This window comes from Catharus ustulatus, chromosome 10 (assembly GCF_009819885.2).
Source record: "Catharus ustulatus isolate bCatUst1 chromosome 10, bCatUst1.pri.v2, whole genome shotgun sequence".
NCBI classification, from domain to species: domain Eukaryota; kingdom Metazoa; phylum Chordata; class Aves; order Passeriformes; family Turdidae; genus Catharus; species Catharus ustulatus.
Genome location: NC_046230.1, coordinates 18,482,869 through 18,504,390, shown reverse-complemented (window position 1 = coordinate 18,504,390; position 21,522 = coordinate 18,482,869). Strand labels below are relative to the sequence as shown.

The following is a 21,522-nucleotide window of genomic DNA, read 5'->3' as shown; positions in this document are numbered from 1 at the left end:
TGCCTCAGTATTATAGAGGCACTAAGTGATATTTGCCTGCGAGGCATTTGTGTGTAAAAATCTCTGTTTGGAACATAACTGTACAAGAAGTTGAAGTACCTGTTGAGAATATACTTTGTGTAAAAGCTGGTAGTCCAGAACTTAATCAATTGCTATTGATTGTTCAGTAAACACATTCTACTCAGCACAGCTGAGCTTGTTACAAACAACACAGACAATTCCTGATCTGCTCAAGGATTATCAACAGCAGTGAATATACCTGTGATAGTGCACTGGTTGGTATCTCAGTATCAACAAGTTACTTTAATGAAAGAGTTGTGTGTCCAGATGAACTTTTTTTTCCCCTACCATTGACTAAATTTTAAAGGTCCTGCCAAAAACCACTTGAGTATTCATTTTTTAATCAGCATGAAGACTTGAAACTAGGATTTCCTGGTAACTAGCTGGTGCAAACATTACAACAAGGGATACAATACACTCTGAAAACTTTGTGACTCTATGGTATTGATATTTGATGTATAAAAGGTTAAAAAAACCCCTTATTCTTAAGTACAATTAGTGTACTAATGTTTTTCTTAGTCTGCCATTAAGTGTTTTAGAGACAACAACAGCAACAGCTATGTTACTGTGCTAGGGCTCTGACCAATTCACATTCATAACACAAAAAATTACTTGTAATAAACTGAAGATTAATGAATATTTTGTTAACTAAGAAACTGGTATGGGAACAACCTACCTTTAATAATTCTTTGAGCATCTCCAAGTTCAATGAAATCACACTGCAGTAAAACATTTCAAGTGTGCAAACTCTGACAGTGCTTTCTGCAAGAGATTTTTCTTAAATAAACAAAACCATCACTATCTGAAAAATCTATTTCAGTAGAAACCGAAAGAGATAAAAACCTAACAGCTAATTGTTGAGAAGTGAGGGAAAATGAGCACTGGTGAGATTATTTGTCTCCCCTGGCTCTGAAGGGAAGACATTTTGTCAGCTCCCAGGGAATGTTTTGCTGCACTGGCTGTGTGCAGCCAAGCTGTGCAGACTGAGCGGGCACAGAACCTCCTGCTGGGAGTTTTAATGTTTTGGTACAGATTCAGTGCAGCCATGTCACAGAGAGAGAATAAAATAAATGCCAAGCTGCTGGGTTTCTTCTGGGCTGAGCTCATGTTTCTATATAGAGATTCAATTCTGGATAAAACAAGTGCCTAACCTTACCTGCAGTGAAACCATCACGGTATCTGGATTACTAAATGTGATCTGCAGATTGTGCTCATCATCATCAGATGATACAAAACCAGCTGCTTAAACCCTCTAACCCAATTCATGAACAGAAACAACCAAGGAAAGAACAAAATGGAGAAAAATCAAAACAAACATTCCAAGTTGTGCTTAATTTTTATTTGGCAATAATGAAAAATCACTGTGGCAATATTCTACAAGATGATCACTGGAGTTGAATTATTTGCTAGGTGACCATATGATAGGAAGGAAAATTGAAAAGTATTAAAATATGCTTTTAATATACTGATCATCCACAGACTTTGCTTTTTTTACCACTTTTTTCTGCACTGCAGACAAGGCTGCACAATTATAAAAGCAGATCAGAGAATTCCCCATGATACTGTATATTGATTCAGAAAGGAGATTTCAGGTAAGGGTCCATTTGCACAGATTGAACTACAGATTTGGGAGCACTGCAGCATCTGATTTTTCCTTTCTGCAGTATAAAACAGATTATTGAATTAAATTAGCATACCAAAACTTTACATGATAATAGAACTTCACATTAACTGAAAGATGAGAAGACTTTCAAAGTTTGCAACAATTAAAACAAGTTTTCTTTCCCTTGTTTCTCTAAGGTACTGGTTAAATAAGTTAAAATAAATTTATGGCAAATGATGAGTATGCTTAGTCTGAGAATTCTTTTTCTTTCCATATCCAAAAACCTAGCAATTTTCCTTTCTGAAACCCTGCAGATACAAAAAAAAATCTATTACTAACATTCATGTTGTTATAGACTGTGGTGTACTTCATTCCAGCCAGTAAGAAATACACTAGAACATGAACAATATAGTAACAGTAATCAAGATTTTTAAGTCAGTATTGTATTTTGGCACACAAAGTATTAAATAAGTATATCTTTCTGTGTTACTATTTCATGTTTAAAGTTCAAATGGTATTTTTGGAAAGCAGTTACATTTTAACTTTGATTAGTGTAGCTAATGTATTTGAAAAATGCTTGGTACCAGATATTTTGAGGTATATTAAAATAATTTTTGAAATGCAAATTTTCACAACTTATTGAGGTAAACAGGAAAAAGAGATGCACCAGAAATGACTGAGAGGGATTCTGGGCTAAGGAACAATCCTAAATTCCCTATTAAGGCAAAAACATAAGCCACAAACAGGAATTTTTCCAGAAAGTAGAACCAACTGTCTTTCAGATTTCCTTCAAATCAAACCTCACATATTAAAAGGGAAAAAAGGCAGCTGTGAATAAGTAGGCAGAAGAACCCAACCTGTCTGTACCTTATAGTCCTTATTAACCTCTCTGTTCCTTTCAGAGTTTCACACCTTCTTCCAGTCTAACGCCTTTCCACAGGCAAACAACCACTGGACAACAATCAGATAGGTCCACAAGTTATAAATACAATTACAGTATAGTGATACCCAAATTTCAGTGAAGTCAGCATAATTTACAGTCAAACTATGCAGCAAGTGCAGAGGAAACCAATCCCCCATTCATACAAAACAGTTTGCTGAAAATATGAAGAAATCTTCTGGGAGAAAATCAGCAAAGTAGAAAAAATTAAAATGCACCTTCCTTGAATTTTATTTTGACTCTGCCTCTTCATCCATGAATTCAACGAGTGGAGCATGTCTGTTGGCCTGGGCACCTTCTTGGAAGTTGACCTTTTTAATCACTCCTGCCTTGGGAGCCCTTATGGTGTGCTGCACAGAAACACAGCCAGAGTGAACAGCAGACAACTCAGGGCTTTCCCTCCCCTCTCCCTCTCTCCAGTAAATGCCAGTATTACTCCTTGAACACACTACATTCCTTCCTCTGACATGCTTTATTTTAAATCTTCTCCTAAACATTATTCTAGTCTATTTTCAAGTTTTAATTTCTCATGAATATTTGATAAGTATACTGGGGAGCAAAATGCTATATAGTGTATTTATATGAATTATTATCATCATATGAATTGTCAGTATTAACAGCTGAGTGTTATTTTACCTCACTAATACTTTCTGTTGTTGTAATAAATACCAGACAGAAATAATCCAGTTTTAATCCAAGATGGTAATCAGAGAGCAGATTTGTTCCCGTAAGAGAAATTTCCAGATTTACTAAAGATATTTCTGTTTTCTGGACAGGAGGTCTCTTCAGGGGGCAGATATTTGGCAAAAATGCAGATAAAACACAAATACAGCTACTAATGACAGTAAAGGAACAGCAAGCTTACACCCAAATGGTCTGTCTGTCATTGTACCAGGCAAGTTTGATATTGTAGTTTGCTTCTTGGTAGTTTTCTACATAGGGTTAGTGTAGCATCAAAACATTTAAGGTCAGATATTAAATCCTCACATCTAAGAAATCTTCAAATAATAATTTGCTTTTTGAATTTTACATTTTATATTTCAGTGTTTTTATATTATTCAGATAATGTCAGTCTGGATATCAGCTGGAGAGACACAAACACATCTAGCATCCAACTGCAAAGAATTTTATGTGTTGGGTTTTTTTAGTGCACACAGTTTTACTTAATATAGTTTTAGTGTAATTTAAAAAAGAACACAATAAGAGAAAGGCAGATTTTCCCAACAGTGTTAGTTCTGCTGCCACAAATTGAGGTTTATTTTAAACTAATAGTCAAACCAAACCAGTTCAGGCTACACAAATTGTAATTCAAGCAGTCTGAGCCACAATCAAGCTCTATGACAAGGTAAAATGACCAAAATGCCAGTCCTCTACATGCTGTGTGGATAATTACATGGAATCTTTAGTGTGCACTTCATAAAACTTTATGATGATGATGTTAATAATAATAATATTAATAATAATAGGGTTATACACAAGAAGAATCCTGTGCATATTTACAAAGTCTCCATTACTAAATTTCTGCCTGAAGTACCTGCATCCATCAGGGAGCAAAATTCACACCAAGACAGTTTTGTGCTAGAAAAGTCAAAGGAGAGGAGGGGACAGAAGGCCTGGCACCACCACCCAAATGCATGTTAAAACAGCTGCAGAATACCATGGATTATATAATCATTTGTTAGTAAAGTAACAGCAAATATAATCCTCTGAAATCTAGTCTGACACAACACTGATGTTACAGCAGATGAAGTGATACTGATATCTGCAAGCTGCACTCTACACTGAACTTCAATAATGCAGAAAAAAATTATTAAGTTTTGAGCAGATTTTTATTTTCTCAGTAATTAAAACCTTTACATGTTACTTACCTCCATTTTCATAGCAATCATAACCATTAGAGGGTCTCCAGTCTGAACCTTATCCCCTGCTTTCACAAACACCTGCAATTCAGGGGAAAATTGGGGGAAAAAATCATTTATGTCTGTACCACTCAAAATCAGCTGGATCTTGACTAACACACTGCACAGAGGGAGTGAGGTTTTGCAAAACAGCCTCATATTAATCTTTATTTTTTGTTGGTCTGGGTATCTGAGCTCTCAAGATAGGGAATAGTTCTAGACAGATCTCTTCAAGGGAAGGCAGATCCTACAGAAAGGGGGTCAGTACCAGATGACAGGATGACCAGGAAGCCATTTACCCATCAAAGAAGAAACTAGAAGAGATGATGTATGTTCTACCCTTTCTAGGCTTCAGCAATTCTGTTTTGAGAAAAGTGCAGAACCTCTTCCTGCAGCCAGTCCCTAAAGTCTTTAAAATAGCATCCAGAATGAAGATGGCAGAAGCCACCTCATTTTTCAACAATTAATCTGATTTGGAGTGTTCATTCAGGATGTCAGAGATCCATGTTCCATGTACTCCACCCTTCATGCCTTTTTATTAGTGACTGAATCCTTCAACCACTAAACTCTATGGAAAATCTTTTTGTTGAAACTTTGTCACTGTATAGAGAATCACAAGACTTGGTGAGCTAAAGAAAATGAAATAAATTCACAGCTTAACAAAAGAGGCATTTCTGAGTATTTTTTTTCCAAGTGCATCTCACTCTTTCATTAGATGAAATGAACCAAACAGCCTGTAACACTTCAGGGAGCTTTGACTTGGGAAGTAATTAAGATGAAAAAAAAATTACTTAAGCAGTAGCATTAGCTCAGATCTTCCAGAGCTCTAAAGAAAGAATGGAAACCTTAAAAAGCCCTGGGTGGCTGCTGAAAACTCAGAGTAAACAAAGCATTTTCCAATCAGAAGTCACACAGCACTGACAATTCTGGCCCCAGCTCTTTCCTGGCAGTACAGAAGCACTGTTTCTGGCAAAGTAAATTTGAATATATTGGGGAATTCAGGTCCCATCCATGTTGTTATAATTACCTTTTCTACTGTGCCTGTCATGGGTGCCACAGCTCCGCTTTGCTCTGCCCCTGAACTCACTGCAGACAAGTACTTGGGCACAGGGAGGCCAATCTGAGCACTGCCTTCCTACAAAAAGGAAATCCAGGACAGGTGAGTTAACAACATGAAATAACAGCACCAGTAGATGGGCTGTAAATTTATTTATTTTGATTACATTATTATTGAGTAACTCTAAGGCCTTACAATGTTTTAACTGTAAATAAAAAATTACCAACCTAATAATGCAATTTAGGATACCTCTTCTTTCTGCATATATGCAATGCATATAATGCCATGGTAACTAATAATTGCATATTTTAATGTTAGCTGAAGTTATCCTTCCTCTGACCAATATTAATTTATTTTTTGTCATATAATTTAAAAAACGTAACTGAAACTAAAACACCAGTTACAAGACCTTTCAAATAATTGTGAGTCTGAAGTACTTGCTACTGTTCTGTGAGAAACTTAAATACCTGACAAATTCAGTATTTTGTGTTCCCCCCTCCTAAACCATCATTTCCAAACCTGACTCACCAAATGTATTTTAACTTTCAAAAACTTAATTCATTTTCTCACTCACCATAAGCAATGAATTTCTAATTAGAACAACAATCCAACAAGTATCTAAACTTCATAAATCAAAGTAAGAAACTGAAATTGTGGTTCTCTTTCACATTCTATTGCAATTTCTATTGTTCATTTACATGGATTAAATTCCAAAATTTTAAATTTGTGATAATAAAGAAAGGAACTTTACCGGGAAGAACAGATAAATGGTGTTGTCCAAAATGACCAACTTGGACTTAGACACTGTCCCATTTACTGAAGACCTCAAGTAAAGTGAATCACCTTCTTTCAAGATCTCTCCAGAAATCTGGAACGTTTTATCTTGAATCTGAAAGTTAAATGCTTTCATAAGGACAAAGGTTAACCTCCCACAAGCAATAAATCAAAAGATTGTATTTGTACCCTCATAACCTGTGATTCTGCACAGACAACTCTGGAATTTAAAAAAAAAAATTGTCCACTCAGGACAATTTTTATCTTAAACAAAGATATACTATTTCTCAAGAAAAACAAACAAAAACCCCCAGAATATTCAGTTTAATGATGCTATTAAAATCCAATATTTTTAATTTGTCCTAGCATCCTGACTTTTTTCAAACTGAAGAATCCATAGTATTCAGCTGACACATTCCACAATGTTTTCCAAAAGAGAGGTGACTTCCTCTGTCATGGAAGCTTGCAGGACAAGAACTACAACATATTCAGTAAACCTACAAAGGAACAGAGCAGTAATGGAAACAGTGCCAATGAGACACCAAAACTGCTAAAGAAAGATCAAACAGAAAGGTCATTTACTTATGAGTACCCTTCATCCCTTCCCACCCTTTCCTTCAGTGGAAGCTGCACTGTACCACAACTGCAGCACACAGACTGTAGGAACACAAGGGTGAATACATTACATTTCACTCTCATGTTTACTTCCAAGTCTGACATCACTGAGCAAAGGATCAGAGACTTGCTGGTCTTTCAGGATGGTACAAGCAGAAACGAAACTCAAGTCTTCATTTACACAGTTGCAAATTATTCTTCCACTGAAAACATGCACTGAAAGGATCCTGTTGATCTAACACTGAGCCCTGAGCAGTGAGTGCCTGCCAGTTCTAGGCCCAGCCACCTGCCCTGGTTGATGTGCCTCAGGACAGGTTCTGTAACACTCCAGAGGCACTGTCCACCTCACAATAAGCCCCCATTTATGTCTTTACATCTCTTACCTCCAGCTGCTCTCCATTTCCATGTCAATCCCCTTCCTTCTTCCCTAGGAGTCTACACTCTCCCCAGTTACACTTCCCTCCACAAATGGTCCCTACATCCCTTCTAGCCTCTTTTAATTGTTGCTGATGTGACTTCTGAGATAAGGCTCAAGTGTAAAAGCTGTCAGGCATTGCACAGATAATCAATACACTCAAAATAACCCAGGTATTACAGGAGGGATGTGGGTTCTCAGTTTTCATATCAGTAGAAGTAAAGGTTTGAGTTACCATGATGTGGTTATACCCTTGAAAGCACAATAATTTTATCCCCATTTTTCTACTACACCCATCTGTAAGCAGTTCATAAATACTTTTTCTCTTAATTGCCCTTTTTCTGACTATTAAAACAAGAAGTAGAACTACAGAGACTTCATTCTTGAATATGGATCCATTCTGGGTGCCAAATCTGAAAGAGTAAGACATTCAACTACAGGGGATGCAAGAAGGATATTCAACATCCAGCCAAACACAACCCCCTTAAGCCACAACTGGAGCCTCTCACATGTGCACACACAAAATTATCTACAACTAAGGCACCTTGAGCTGTTTACTACAAGAGCTCTACAGCATGGACAAAGAAGCCAATTCTATCGGGTATCATTCAATTATCTAACCAGATTCCTCAGCTGCTAATCACACTCCAGTTTCCATCTTCAAAATAAAATGTTATCTTGCAGATAATGCTCTAGAAAGCTTTTATTTATCCCACAGGAGATCCATTCTCATGCAGAGAATAAAGCAGGAGTCCTGTGGAAAAAAAGTCTTTTTAAATGCAGATTTCAATCTAACTTCCCATGTTTTAGAAAGACAAATTTAACATGGAAAATAAAGAATAAGACCTTTAAACACTGAAAACACAAACGCTGTTCTTAGCCTTATTTTCAGAAGCATTTTAATCGCTCTTCCATGCCAATCCAGCATCTAGCACAGATAATTTCAGGTCAAAGTAACAATATACAGCAATGGATACAAGCAAACTCCTAAAAAAAGAATCCTGCATCTGCAATCACCAAGCAACTTAAGTAACAAAATGCTAAGAGAACTCTACAAGGAATTGATTTTTTAATCTAATGAAGTATGTGAAAAAATTGTACTTGTACCTGCATTTTGTATGACCCATCTTGATTGTAACTTACTGCTACATCCACAGCTGTTAATAAAACAAAATATGCATGTGTGAGTAGATTTAATTAGAGTATCTAGAGAATTATGACATCTAATCAGTATCAAGGCTTTCTTGATAAAAATGAGGCCTACCAACACTAAGATAAAGACAAGTATTTTCAGATCAGCTTACTACACATGGTAGATTTCATAATAAATTCCAGACAAGTCTTCTTTCAAAGATCAACACCTGAAATCATGCTCTGAAATCTGTATTATCTGGACAGAAAACAACTTTGTGAGGGCAGAAAGTACTGAGCTCTTTCATACCAAAATGAAGTTAAAAAAAAAAAATGAATGACACTGCGATTTTTAAAATCTCAACCTCATTAATTTAAATGATGAGCATTAATTAGTAGTCATGTGAATTTGGTTTACATGTCCTCAGGATCTAACAGTGTGGATTAAATATGCAATTCTGTGAATTCCCAGTTTACACTGCATAAAATTCATACTGCTTCTATGCTGTTTCTTAGCCTGAATTTTCAAGCATAGTTAAAATAACTTTATCCATCCACACACTTTTTTATTAACTTACTATTTTCCCCGTCCAGCAGAGACAGTTTTCTAGTGTAACATATATTTATTCTTCTACCAGTGCTGGATGCAAAGGGTGAGAATTTATCTAAAACACAAAACACATAGAGACATTATTTTCATTCTACTTCAGCAAAAAACAACACTTAGAACTTAAGCCTTAAAATCCTTCTCCTACTGTTACTAGCCTAGCTTCACATTTATGTATTTATATTGCACAGAAAAGACTGGGGAACTACTGTAGTCACAGAGGGGAACAATTCCTTGATCTTCAACACTGAATAAACTGATGCTCTGTGACCTAGAGAAAACATGACACTAAGAAGGGCACTGGTTGTTTTCCATGAACACATCCTTGAACAGGACCAGAGAGAATGGGATAATCAACTACACCATAGCTGGTCCTGATTAACCTTTAGGTGAGGGTTCCTTTAAACCCCACTGCCTCTCCCATTCTGAGCAGAGCCAGTTTTGTTTGCAGACTTTGGGCCAGCTGTAGGACTAACAGAGGCAGAAGGTCACTGCTTGTGCTTATCAAGAGCAAAGAGCTCACAGTGTCAGTGGCAATGAATCTCAAGGTCTTTTGGATACTCCCTGTCTGAAGGGCTCTGGGAAGCACTCTGGACTTCACAGTGGTGACACATTCCATATCTGACCCTTAACAAAAGTTACAGTCTGCTCTGTATGTAAATATCTGGGAGATGCCAGAATGCAGAACCCTGAGCAGGCACAAAGTAGGGCAAAGAAAGAGCATCCAAATTAAATAGCTGCACATGAACTCATAAAATAAAACAGTACAAAACATTGATCCTTACCATCTGACTGATCTCTAAAAGCATCTGTTAGCATCTTCTCTTTCAGGATGAGCCCTAGAGCTGCCTGACACATAACTTCATGTGGAGTTGCTTTTTTGGTTGGAAATAGTTCATCATGGTGTTGAGGAATGAAATTAGTGTGCACATTTCCAGCCTCAAACTGTGGGTGTCCTGACAGGCTCAGTAAGAAATCAATATTAGTGCTTAATCCTACAATCTGTAAAGAAACAGAAGCATAACTGAGTTATGAATACACAGCTTTCTGCTCACAAAGTTTATCAATAAAATGTAATTCATTCAACTGGTCTGTTTTATTACCAATTAAACCACTGACTGTAAAAAGACCAAAAAAAAATTCCAAAAACCCAAAAGCTACTTTCTCAAAACACTCTTTCCTAAATGCTGCCTTTGTCCACTGTGAAGCTGAGCAAGTTTTCCAGAAACAGTAACAGGAGGTAATTTCAGAAAAAACCCTACTTTTGGAAAATGGTGCTCTGAGTACTTAAAAGATCATTCTTAACTTGACAAGTGCTTCTTATTAAAAATGAGTTACAATAGTTTCAGTATCCCATATTTGATATTTTAATAGTAAAAAGTAGGAACAGGGACTTCCATAAGTTTACTAGATACTATCTATTTCCTGTAGTGAAAAATACACCTAATAAAACAGTATTATTTTAGAGAAATCAGTGAAACTGCTAACTGTTATGCTGTCAACATGTACTGACAGAACTACTAAGAAAATTCTGGAAAAAGCAAGAGAATTCTTTTATCTCTTTCCCTTGCAGTAAATTTCATTTTTAGCTAAAACAATAACGGGCACAACATTATCACTACCTCAGTTATGTCCATGTTGTTGATTTAAAAGTGTAAATTAGTTCTGCACAAGTAATATTCAGTCTCACCTCAAACCAAACCTTCTGAATTCCGCTTTTGAAAACAGTTATAATGCCTCTAGTTTTCACAGGGGAAGAATGGAATGCTTCTTAAAATGAACTGACAGCATATTTCTTTACCACGTGTATAGTCTAAAAAATTAGTTCTTTTTATAAATTAAAAACTACAACTAAAAATTGTCTGACAAAAATTCCACCTAACAAACCCTTTAAGTCTGAGAAAGCCTGCACTACAATTGGAAATGTTGTTTAGCCTTACCCTTCCACAAAGTCCCAGGAGCATCTTCAAACTGAAGATACCATACATTTACAAATCTAGGTGTAAATCTGGGCTTCACACTTATTTTTACTCACCCCACCAATAAAACCAGTTTGCAAATTGGGAAATATACAACTTCTGCAAACAATAAATGAATTTGAAATGGCAACAGCAATGCAGGCTTCCTTTTGGAAACCACTTTTGTTTTTCTGCTGTGTTTTCTGCATACTTTGCTGGCTGAAGCTGTGCTATCACACTGGGCTCCTCCCACTTACATTATACTGGTGCAAACTGTAGCGCAGCCTTCTGAGAGCCGCCTGCCGGTCCTCAGCCCAGACCACCAGCTTTGCAATCATGGGGTCATAGTGCACAGAAACCTCATCACCTACAATGTGGCAATAAAAACAAATGCTTTAACATGCAGCCCAGTATTTATGAAAGTTGCTAATGCAGAGTACTGGACACCACATGGCACCCAGTTGGGGCACAACTCATGGCCACATTTCTCTCAAGATTACAGTTGTTCCAAGACATGATAATGTGACCTTGCATTTCAATTTCAAGGGTAACTTCAGCACAGACTTTGTATAAATTTTTGTAACATTACTCAAATTCTATTTTTATAATTGCAATCAGAATGCAGGATTGCTAAATAGTGAGGAGAATATCACCACCCCGAACCAGTGGACATTAATTTGGGTAGAGATAAAGAAGAGGTAAATAAAATATTCAGTGATTGACCAACAGAACAAGGAAGAATAATTCTGTAGGGATTTGTCTTTATAACAACACTCTTTTAGACAAACTTATTTAGGCCAAAGAGGTAAATGCTTACAAAGAAAAGTTCTTGATGTTAATTATTTCTTCTTCCATCACTGCCTTCAGTTTTACCTTGCCTGACTCCAGTCTCTATCCTGGTGAAACGATCTGCAGGGGGTGTGGATAAGTGCAACAGTGGCCCAGCCCCTGGCATAAAGTTATTATTAGGGTCTTCAGCATATATCCTAGCTTCAAATGCATGGCCCTGGAGCAGGATCTCTTCCTGTGTTAGAGGAATCTTCTCTCCTGCTGCAACCTGAAAACAACAGGTTTTTTCTTTAATACAGGATCAATATTCTGGAGTGCTGATATATGAAATATTAACTATCTTTTTTCTAAACATGAACAACTAAGAAGCACATTTTAAAAAGCACAAGGACAAAAACAGTGCCAAGACCACTGAACCTGTCCACCTTCTCTCTCTCTTTCTTCCAGTGTTGTTTGATCCCTGTTCTAAGTCAGGATTCAATTCCCAATTTCCATGCCTAGATAAGGAAGAAAATGTTCCTTCTTTTTCCATCAGCATTTGCCATTTTAATTTTCTTTTTGATTACAGTAAATACTTCCCCACCCTTAATCTCACTACTTAAGCTGCTGTCCTCACTTTTGGATTTATCCAAACAGAACTGGGTTTTATTTCAAGCTCCCTAATACCCAAAACCTCCTGTGATCATTCGAATGTGTGAATAATCTCTGCAAATTGGGTGTGTGAGGAAATCCCCTGCTCCAGTCCAGTCCTCTGTACATTTATTTCAGATTGTGGCTATACTGGTATAACATCAGACATAAGTTTTTGTGAAGATTTTTTCCTCCTACAGCCTCCTACAGATGCAAGAATGATTTTTGGGCCACAGATACATTTCAATTGGAGTTTTAGAAACCTTTCAGCACAGCAAGAGAAAGATCAGGACCCTACTCCCTCCCATTTCCCACACTGCCTGTAATGCACTTTAAAAATGTTTTCTCTCTACACAGCTGGGAGAGGACTGGTTGAAATTCAGAGCACCTACACAATGCTCTACATCCAATACAGCAATGTGAGATGCTCTTGTGGAGCTAGGAAACTCTACCCTGTCAGCTGAGCAGGAGATGAGATCAGGAAACACATCTGGCCTCTCACAGGCAGTGTCACAGAGCACTCAGGAAACCCAACATATAAAATCAGCTAACACTCACCCTGAGCTGCCACTCTACCAAGTCTGTCCCAGTGATCATCTCTGTAACTGGGTGCTCCACTTGCAGCCTGGTATTCATCTCCATGAAGTAAAAATTATGCTGGGAGTCCATAATAAATTCGACTGTTCCTGAAGTATTTAACAAAAGGACACTTCACCAAAGAGATCTTAGGTTTCCATTTGTGGAAAAGACACCCAAGACACTTAATTCAACTACACCAAGACTATTATTTCTAAATCAGACACACTGAATTTAATTGAATTCTATACAAATAATCTAAAGGGGTCACAAAACTGATGTCTGAAAAGCAGAAGGGTTGTTTCCTTGTACATTTACATAACCTGTGTTGTTTAGTTGCCATTCTCTACAGTAAGAGCTGCATTTCATTAGCACTTTAAAAAGTGCACCATGACTGTTTGGAAGTATTCTGAATATTCACAGGGTGTGTAATTATTTTTAATAAACAGCCAAAGAAAGCAGTGAGAAAACAAAGTTACAAATAATTTTAAGAGGTTATTTTTCATCTGGGAAATGGTGTGGAATTTACAGTGACTTGTGTTTTTCTTTTAAAGATTTCACTGTTTGCATATAAAGTATTACCTTTGTATACTAGAAGAGGAATTATTTTCCCCTTGCTCAGCTCAAACTTACTAATTGATAATGTTCACTTTCCAACAACAGTTGTGTTGATCAAATTATCTGCTCTGAATTTTTTTCTTTCTGTCCTTCAGCTGCCACTGGTCTTGAGCTCAGGTATGCTAATTTAAATCTGTAATTACATCAGAATTAACTACATGATTACTTGCTTAAACCTCAAAAATTTGAGGGATGTGTGTCATACTCAAAAACAATCAGATGCCATTTGCTTGAGACTTAAAGTCTCATTAAGTTAAAAGCTGCACCTCCCCAGACTGACCTGCTCCCACGTAATTCACTGCTTTAGCTGCTTTGACAGCAGCTTCTCCAAGTCTCCTTCGAACCTCTGGACTAATTCCTGGCTGGAAATAATAACAATAATAATAATAATAATAATAATAATAATAATAATAATAATAATAATAATAATAATAATAATAATAATAATAATAATAATAATAATAATAATAATAATAATAATAATAATAATAATAATAATAACAATAACAATAACAATAACAATAATCCGTTAAGTTTGGTGATATTAAACCTGGTATACATTAATATTTAACAGTATTTAACAAATTTAGTGAAACCCTGATCTATATTATATTGAAATCTACAAAATATTTCTCTGAGAATCATTTTCCTAAAGAATGGAGGTTTTTTTCCAATTAGAACATCTTCTGCAGAACAACTAAAACAGGTCTGAGAATTACAAATAAATTATTACCCACCACATACATTCAACAGGGGATACCAATTACTATAAAAACATGTCAATTCCTAAAAACTGTTATCAATTTTCTGCTCACCCCTGGTGCCTCTTCAATGATTTTCTGATGCCTCCTTTGCACACTGCAGTCTCTTTCAAACAAATACACTGCATTGCCATGCTGGTCACCAAATACCTGCACTTCAACATGCCTGTTCCATAAAAATAAATGGTTTATTGTATTTTAAATGCCCCAAACAGACGTCAAACTTGTACATTTCAGTAGGATTTCTTATAAGGTTAACTGTCTGCCCTCAAATAAATGCCAAAAATGTAGAAGTGAGGCTGCTATTACACAGGATTTTAAGTGTTTTAGACTCAATCTTCTAAATGAAAGAGGATTCCTAATACCAACTACTGTAGTGAAATCTCACAGATTGTAGGATAAGCAAGACACTTACCTGAAGGCTGCTACCTCTTACTTAGTAATTATAATAAAAGTAAAACCACTATTAATTTGATAATGATTATTTCTCTCATAATTTACTGTGCAGCAATTCACAAGAGGCAGCAGCAGCCCTGGTTCAGGAATAACATTGTTCACTTCAAACACCATTTCAAAGGACAACTAATAGGTGTCATAATTTTATTTTATGCACAAAACTAATAAAAATACATCGCCATCCTGATGCTGGCAAAAGAAATACCTCAGCAATGAGATTTTTCTCATGCCTACCTGACAGCATAAGCAGACCCTCAATTTCTTTGCAATAAATGCTTTCCCTATAGTGATGCTTCAGTTTCATTGGCCAGGCATGAGCTAAAGACTCTCACTTCTATTTGAAATATCAAAATAGAGGAAGATTAAATAACTGGTTTAGGACACCTGAGGCCAGCACAAACAACATCACAGCTTAACTAAGGTCTATAGTGTAAATATCAGAGAGTGATTTTTTTTTCCCTAGATGTAAATCAATTTTAAAAAGCTCAATCACTGCCCTGTCTCTCAAGCAGTAGCATTCTAATACCTCTCATTCAAAACAAGGCCACTACAAGAAATTCAATAAATTATAAACAATTTTGACCAAATTAGCAACTTCCATAGTGCAAATAAGACAAAACCGATTTTAATCCTACAACTAAGCTATTTAACAGTAGAATAAACATTACAGTGTTTATATTGAAACATCTATTTCTTACCTTGGATTATCTACAAATTTCTCAATCAGCATTGCATCATCATTAAAAGACTTCTTTGCTTCTCTCCTTGCTGATTCTAATTGGTCCAGAAACTCCTTTTCTGAATGAGCAATCCTCATGCCCTAAAATACAGGAAAAAAACTTATCTAAAAATACAGTACACAATGAAAAACCTTGTGACACACACAGAGTGAGAAATAAGCTTAAAACTAACACTTTTTCTTTCTTTCATAAACCTTAACAGAATTGTGCATCAGCTTCCAGTAAGGTAATCCTACCTAGTCCCACTGAAAGTGCCATAAGAATTGTAAAAAGCAGATATTATCATTCCACTGATACAAGTGAGCAAAAAAATTCAATTTTGTACTCAAACAGAATAGAAATTTTCAAAGACTGGCAGAAAAACCCCTTATTTTTTACAAAATATATCTAGCTATTTTGGAAATAACTAAAATTTTCTATTTGTAATTTGTTTATACATTTATTTCACAGAAAAATCTGATTTAGACTGGGAGTTCACCACTCATTAAAAATATTGAGACACAAAAAAGTATTGCTAATAATTTCTTATGCAACATATAAAACTTTTAGGAAAAGAAGTCACAGAAGCTATCACAGAGTAACAATTTAAAGTCATCTCATTTTGCATCAGTGCATAGCACAACTTTTCTGCTTATGTGAATTACTGGAGATCCATTGAAATAAACAAAACTCCTCCAGTTTATTCCAGCCACTTATCTTCTGCATATCAAAGGGAAATGAGATTTCATAGTACTAGATTGGCCATTCATAATAAATTTTAACAAAAATTACTTTTCCAGGTTTTGTTCTCTTTTAGAATACTGAGTTATAGATCCTGAGACACGGCAGCTTTACAGCACATGATGAACAGAGGAGTTCCTTACCTTTCCTCCACCCCCACGGACAGCTTTTATCATTACAGGGTATCCAATTCTCCTGGCATGTTCCTTTAGACACTCATCAGACTGATCTTCTCCATGATAACCTTCAACAACAGGAACGCCAGCAGCAGACATTATAGCTTTGGAAGTGCTTTGACAGAACAGTTTTATATTTAGAATGATAATATTTTTTTTTCTTACTTTAAGCTCCAACCTAATGTTCCCAATGGTAATTCTCTCCATGAAAATAGATCCTGGGTAGACCTCAACAGGACTACTTGCATAGATGGGTTACACAGGATTGGACTGTAATTCAGCACATGCTTCCAAGATTTTTGTCTCTCTTAGCAGGATTACACTTTAATTTGACTGGCTTTTCCACATCATAGATGCCAAAAGTTAACATTTTCAAATTACAACACTGTATCCTACAATATTTAAAGTTATACTAAGGCAAAACTTTTCACTACAGAGCCTACATTCACACCACACATAAAACACTCACACATAACAACTCTAATTTCCAAAATGCATGCAAAGCTTGTTAAATTACTGAGGCAATTTACTCTCACATTATGAGGTGATAAAAAAGTTAATTCTCTCTAACTACTATGATATAGTTCCTGTGTCAGTAATAACTTCATTTCCATATTCTTGATTTATACTTCATACCTTAAAAATCTTTCTTTGATCTAAGTAACTAAGAATAAGATCCTCTGTGATGAACTAAACAGAGCCACAATAACCCTGATGATTTGGTGCTTATTTTGACCCATCCAATCTGACTGCTGAACCTTTACTTATATCACACTGAAATGCTTCAATTCTGGAAAAGCAGAATTATTACTTATTTAATTACTAAAATCCCAATAACTGAACAATCTTGACCGTTTATATCTCTATACAAATCTATAAACTTGGAGTTTATTCCTTTGAAGAAAACCGTAAAAATACAATGCAAATTGACAGAATAAAACAATTACAGAGTAAGTGATCATCTGTTAACAAAATCAGCTTTGCCAAGCTGTAAACTGCATAACCAAGTAACAAATCAGGAATAGATACCTTTTAATACCCATATCTCTGATAGCAGATGAAGGAGGACCTATGAAGATGATTCCCTGTTGCTTACACAGCTCTGCAAACTCTGTGTTTTCCGAGAGAAAACCATAACCTGGATGAATAGCCTAAAACAGAATAATGTTACCAGCCTATTTTTTGTATCAGTTTAGCTTAGAAAGTTCAAACTTCATAGATCATTATGGAAAAGCAAGATGAACAAAAAGAGAGAACTGAAGACATGGAAGTAACAGAACATATAAGGTCCTGATCTCCTTACCTGTGCTGCTGAGACCTTGGCAACCTGCAGTATTTTCTCCATGGCCAAGTAACTCTGCTGTGAGGGTGGTGGACCAATGCAATATGCTTCATCTGCCTGTTTTACAAAAAACACATACAAGAGAGACTGTTGACTGGCAAATTTAAATGAGTTTCTGAACTAAATGTATCACCTATCAGGCTGCAGTTTAAATCACTGCCTTTCCTGATGGAGAGGTTCAACTGGGTGAAACAAATTCTGACTTTTTCCCCAAAATCACAGCCTATTCTCTAACCCCTGGCTGTCCAGATTCAGAGAGCCAAACGTGAATGCACTTCCTGTAAAGATGTCAGATGTTGAGACACAGACCAGGCAAACTTTCCATCCATTCAAGGAAAACTTGGCAGTAGGTCTACAGAAGCAAAAAGCAACTTTGCATCAGCACCCAAATCTGCTTTACACATGCAACTTATCCATGAAAACACTGTTATGAATGAACATCAGCCACAAATTTAATGAATATACTTCACCATTGCTACGTGCATGGAGTTCCTGTCTGCTTCACTATAAACTGCCACAGACTTCACGCCCATTTTCTTGGCTGTGCGCATCACCCTGCAGGCGATTTCTCCTCGGTTTGCGATGAGGATCTTCCCTATGCTGTGACCTCCTGTTTGAAAGGATGAGCACAGTAAGAAACCAAGCCACAAAAGCATTCCTGGAAACAAAGCAATTTTAAAATTCTGGTCTCTTTTACATTATTTATAAAGCTTATGCATTTCTTCAATAATGAAAAAAGCATGCTTCACTCAAAAGCATTTCCAAGCTTTTCTTAGAATTTTTAACTCAGAGTCCTTATGCAGAAGCATGCTTAAGCCATTTTTTTTCTCTTTTTTAGAATTTAATAAATATATCCTAACCCTAAAAAAACCCACTTCTGCATTACAGGTGATGCTTATATTTGTGCTGTGTACCTTTTGGATTAGCTAGGAAATAATCAAAGCTGTGTTGTGTCCCTCACCACAGAACTGATTTACATATGAAGAGCACTTGACACACAGTGACAAAGAAACAGAAAAGGTCTCAATTTCCGTTGTTTTGGCTTTTTTAAGCAGCAACTTACAAACTGTCATGCCAGCAGACACAACTTGATAGGTGTAAGGCCAACACCAACAGAGACTCCTCAGTGAGAACTAAAGAACTTAAGACTAAACAATAAAATGAAAATAGATCTCTGAATTCTCAAACATAACTTTTTAGATAACATGACCACAGAGTGAGTTTAAATGATCTTGCTAAACCCCTTTACTCTCCTTCATATATTGTTTAAATACTATTACGCCTATCAAACAATTCTCACAGACTTTGCAACATTTGTATCACAAAAAGACTCAGAGGAAAACATAACAAAAAAACCTTTTCATTAATTTCCATACACCTAAATATGATAGATAAAATTATACAAAATGTTTAAACATTAAAGATGATTTCTGTTAGGTTAGCTACAGGTTCCTGCTTTCAAAAACTGTGAAGACACTAAAAATTTATTAAAAAACCCTGCAGCCACCAATACTCTAAAACCATTCACACTACATAGAAATTTTAACTAGTAGCTAAAGAAGATAAATTGCATACCTATTGTTGAGGCCCATTTCACAAATATTCGCATTTGGTTCCATTGCCTGTGCAATTATAAAGGGACAGAAGTGTTACAAGTGCATATGAAGAAGTGGCAACTGAGCTATTTTTATTTTCAGGTGAGAGGACAGCACTGAAACTTCTGCTACATCTATTTGCACAAAACATATTCAGGTATAACAAAGGAAGTTGCTCAAACTTCACCAGATCTCTCCCTAAGTACTTTCAATTGGGCACAATAAAAATTATCCCCTTGCTTTTTTGGCAGCATTCAGACAGAAATAATCAAGGAGTTTTCTTAAAATAAACAAGCAAAAAGCCTCTTTTTGGTGTGCAGACCAGCCAACAACACGCATTTGTTTACTACAGAGACGCCAAGTCATGAAGTATTTGGGAAAGAAGTGAGCAACCATAAAATAAAAAAGCTGAAAAAGGCAACAGGAGGTGCTTTTGTACAGCAAAGGTGCAAGAGAAAAGAATGTAAAAGAGCAAGAGTGAGCTATGGAGACAGAAATGGAAAGCTAAACCTCAGATGATTAAAGCGAACTAAATGAGATAACGGCAGTGAAGTGACTGGATAGAACCGTGAAAGCAAACTCCTGGAACTGTTTTAATTAGTATGTAAAAGAAAGGCGGAATTTTGGATCAAGTCCAGCATTTTATAAGCGATATCGGACAAAAAGACACGGGACGCCCTCGGCACCACACAAGCAGAGCTCGGCTGTAGCAAGGGGAGGAGGAGTTGGTGCGTGTCCTAAGCGCTGAATTCACAGCTGTGACGGCCTGCGGACCGACCCGGGGCCGGGCAGCTCCATGGCACCCGCGGCAGCTGCTGCAGCCGTTCCCTACAGCCCGGGAGGGTTTATTTGCTCTTCCTTCGCTCAGAGCAGCCCGGCCTTGCTGTGTGCCCCCTCACGACCCGCGGAGCCCCCGCCCCTCCTGCCCGGGCAGCGGGCTCCGTGCTCGCTGCGGGCGGCTCCCCCCGGCTCCTCAGGCCGCCCCCGGCCCGCACCCACGGCTGCCCCGGCCCGGCCTCCCCCGGCCCGCACTCACAGCCGGCGCAGCGCCCCGAGGCAGCCGCGGCCCCGCTCGGCCGCCGCCAGCGCCATGTTGGGGAGCGGGGCGGGAGCGGGGAAAGCCCTCAGGGGGCGTTGGCGGGCGGAGGGAGCGCGTCACGGGGAGGGAGCGGGCACGGGGAGGGAGTGGGGCAGGGGGAGGAACGAAGCACGGGGAGGGAGCGCGACACGGCGGGGCCTGCGCGGGGGCAGCGGCCAAATGGCGAGCGGGGCGGGGCTGGCAGGGCAGGGGGAATACATTTCATTTGAATGTGAAACGGTGCGTGACCCTCAATGGGTGTCGGCTCTGTGGGTGCACGGACTCAGCTGGGCGTGCTGCTTCGGGAATAACATCGGGAATTTTAATAGGACAGCGACACACAAACGTGAGCGTTGTTGGGAAGGCGTGCGTATCCCCGGATAACACAACATCCCCAAATCACACAACATCCCCGTATCACACACTATCCCCGGATAACAACATCTCCAGATCCTGCACCAACACCGCCTCATGCAGGCGGAGGAGGTCACAGAGCGGTGGCATCAGGAAAACATAAAAACCCGTCAGGATCCATTCTGCTCCCTCAGGCTGTGGAACTTTGCAGGTCACAGAGCCACAGAAGATTTGTGCTGGAAGGGAGCTTAAGGCCCATCCCATTACAGTTCTCTCCCTTGAGCAGGGACACTTCCAGCAGCCCAGGCTGCTGCCGAGCCCATCCAACCCGGCCTTGGGTACTCCCAGGGATGGGGCAGCTGCTCTGGGCACCTGTGCCAGGGCCTGCCCGCCCTCACAGGCAAGAATTTCTTCCCAATATCTTTGAGTTTAAGGCCCAGCCCACCCCAGTGTGGAGTCTTGCTAAACCTCCAGCCCCAGCACAGTCAAAATGGGTATTTCCAGTTGTTGTTTACAAATAGCAAAGCAGCTGTGCTTTTTAACGCAGGAATATACAAGCTATCAATAGTGGCAGTGTTTAGTGTCTTAAGCGTTTTCCATACTCTGAAGCAGTGACAGTGTCTTTACTT

The 21,522-nt window shown here is 37.9% G+C and overlaps 1 protein-coding gene across 2 annotated transcripts; it reads right to left on the bottom strand.

The window, feature by feature from the left end:
• Positions 1–1,377: 1,377 nt before the first annotated feature.
• MCCC1 (methylcrotonyl-CoA carboxylase subunit 1) lies at positions 1,378–20,579 on the bottom strand. Of its 2 annotated transcripts, XM_033068592.2 has the most exons (19): positions 20,498–20,579; positions 19,442–19,488; positions 18,337–18,476; positions 17,828–17,923; positions 17,554–17,675; positions 16,492–16,639; positions 15,587–15,708; positions 14,487–14,598; positions 13,952–14,033; positions 13,036–13,163; positions 11,932–12,115; positions 11,316–11,425; positions 9,886–10,102; positions 9,072–9,158; positions 8,470–8,519; positions 6,310–6,447; positions 5,529–5,636; positions 4,472–4,543; positions 1,378–2,953 (listed from the first exon to the last, which is right to left on the bottom strand). In XM_033068592.2, the coding sequence occupies exons 1-19, from the start codon at positions 20,551–20,553 to the stop codon at positions 2,834–2,836; spliced, it is 2,139 nt and encodes a 712-aa protein (XP_032924483.1). In that variant the 5' UTR covers positions 20,554–20,579; the 3' UTR covers positions 1,378–2,833. The 2 variants fall into 2 exon arrangements, with proteins under 2 accessions (XP_032924483.1, XP_032924484.1); XM_033068593.2 differs by lacking the exons at positions 1,378–2,953; positions 4,472–4,543; positions 5,529–5,636 and having other exon boundaries at positions 6,355–8,116.
• Positions 20,580–21,522: the final 943 nt, after the last annotated feature.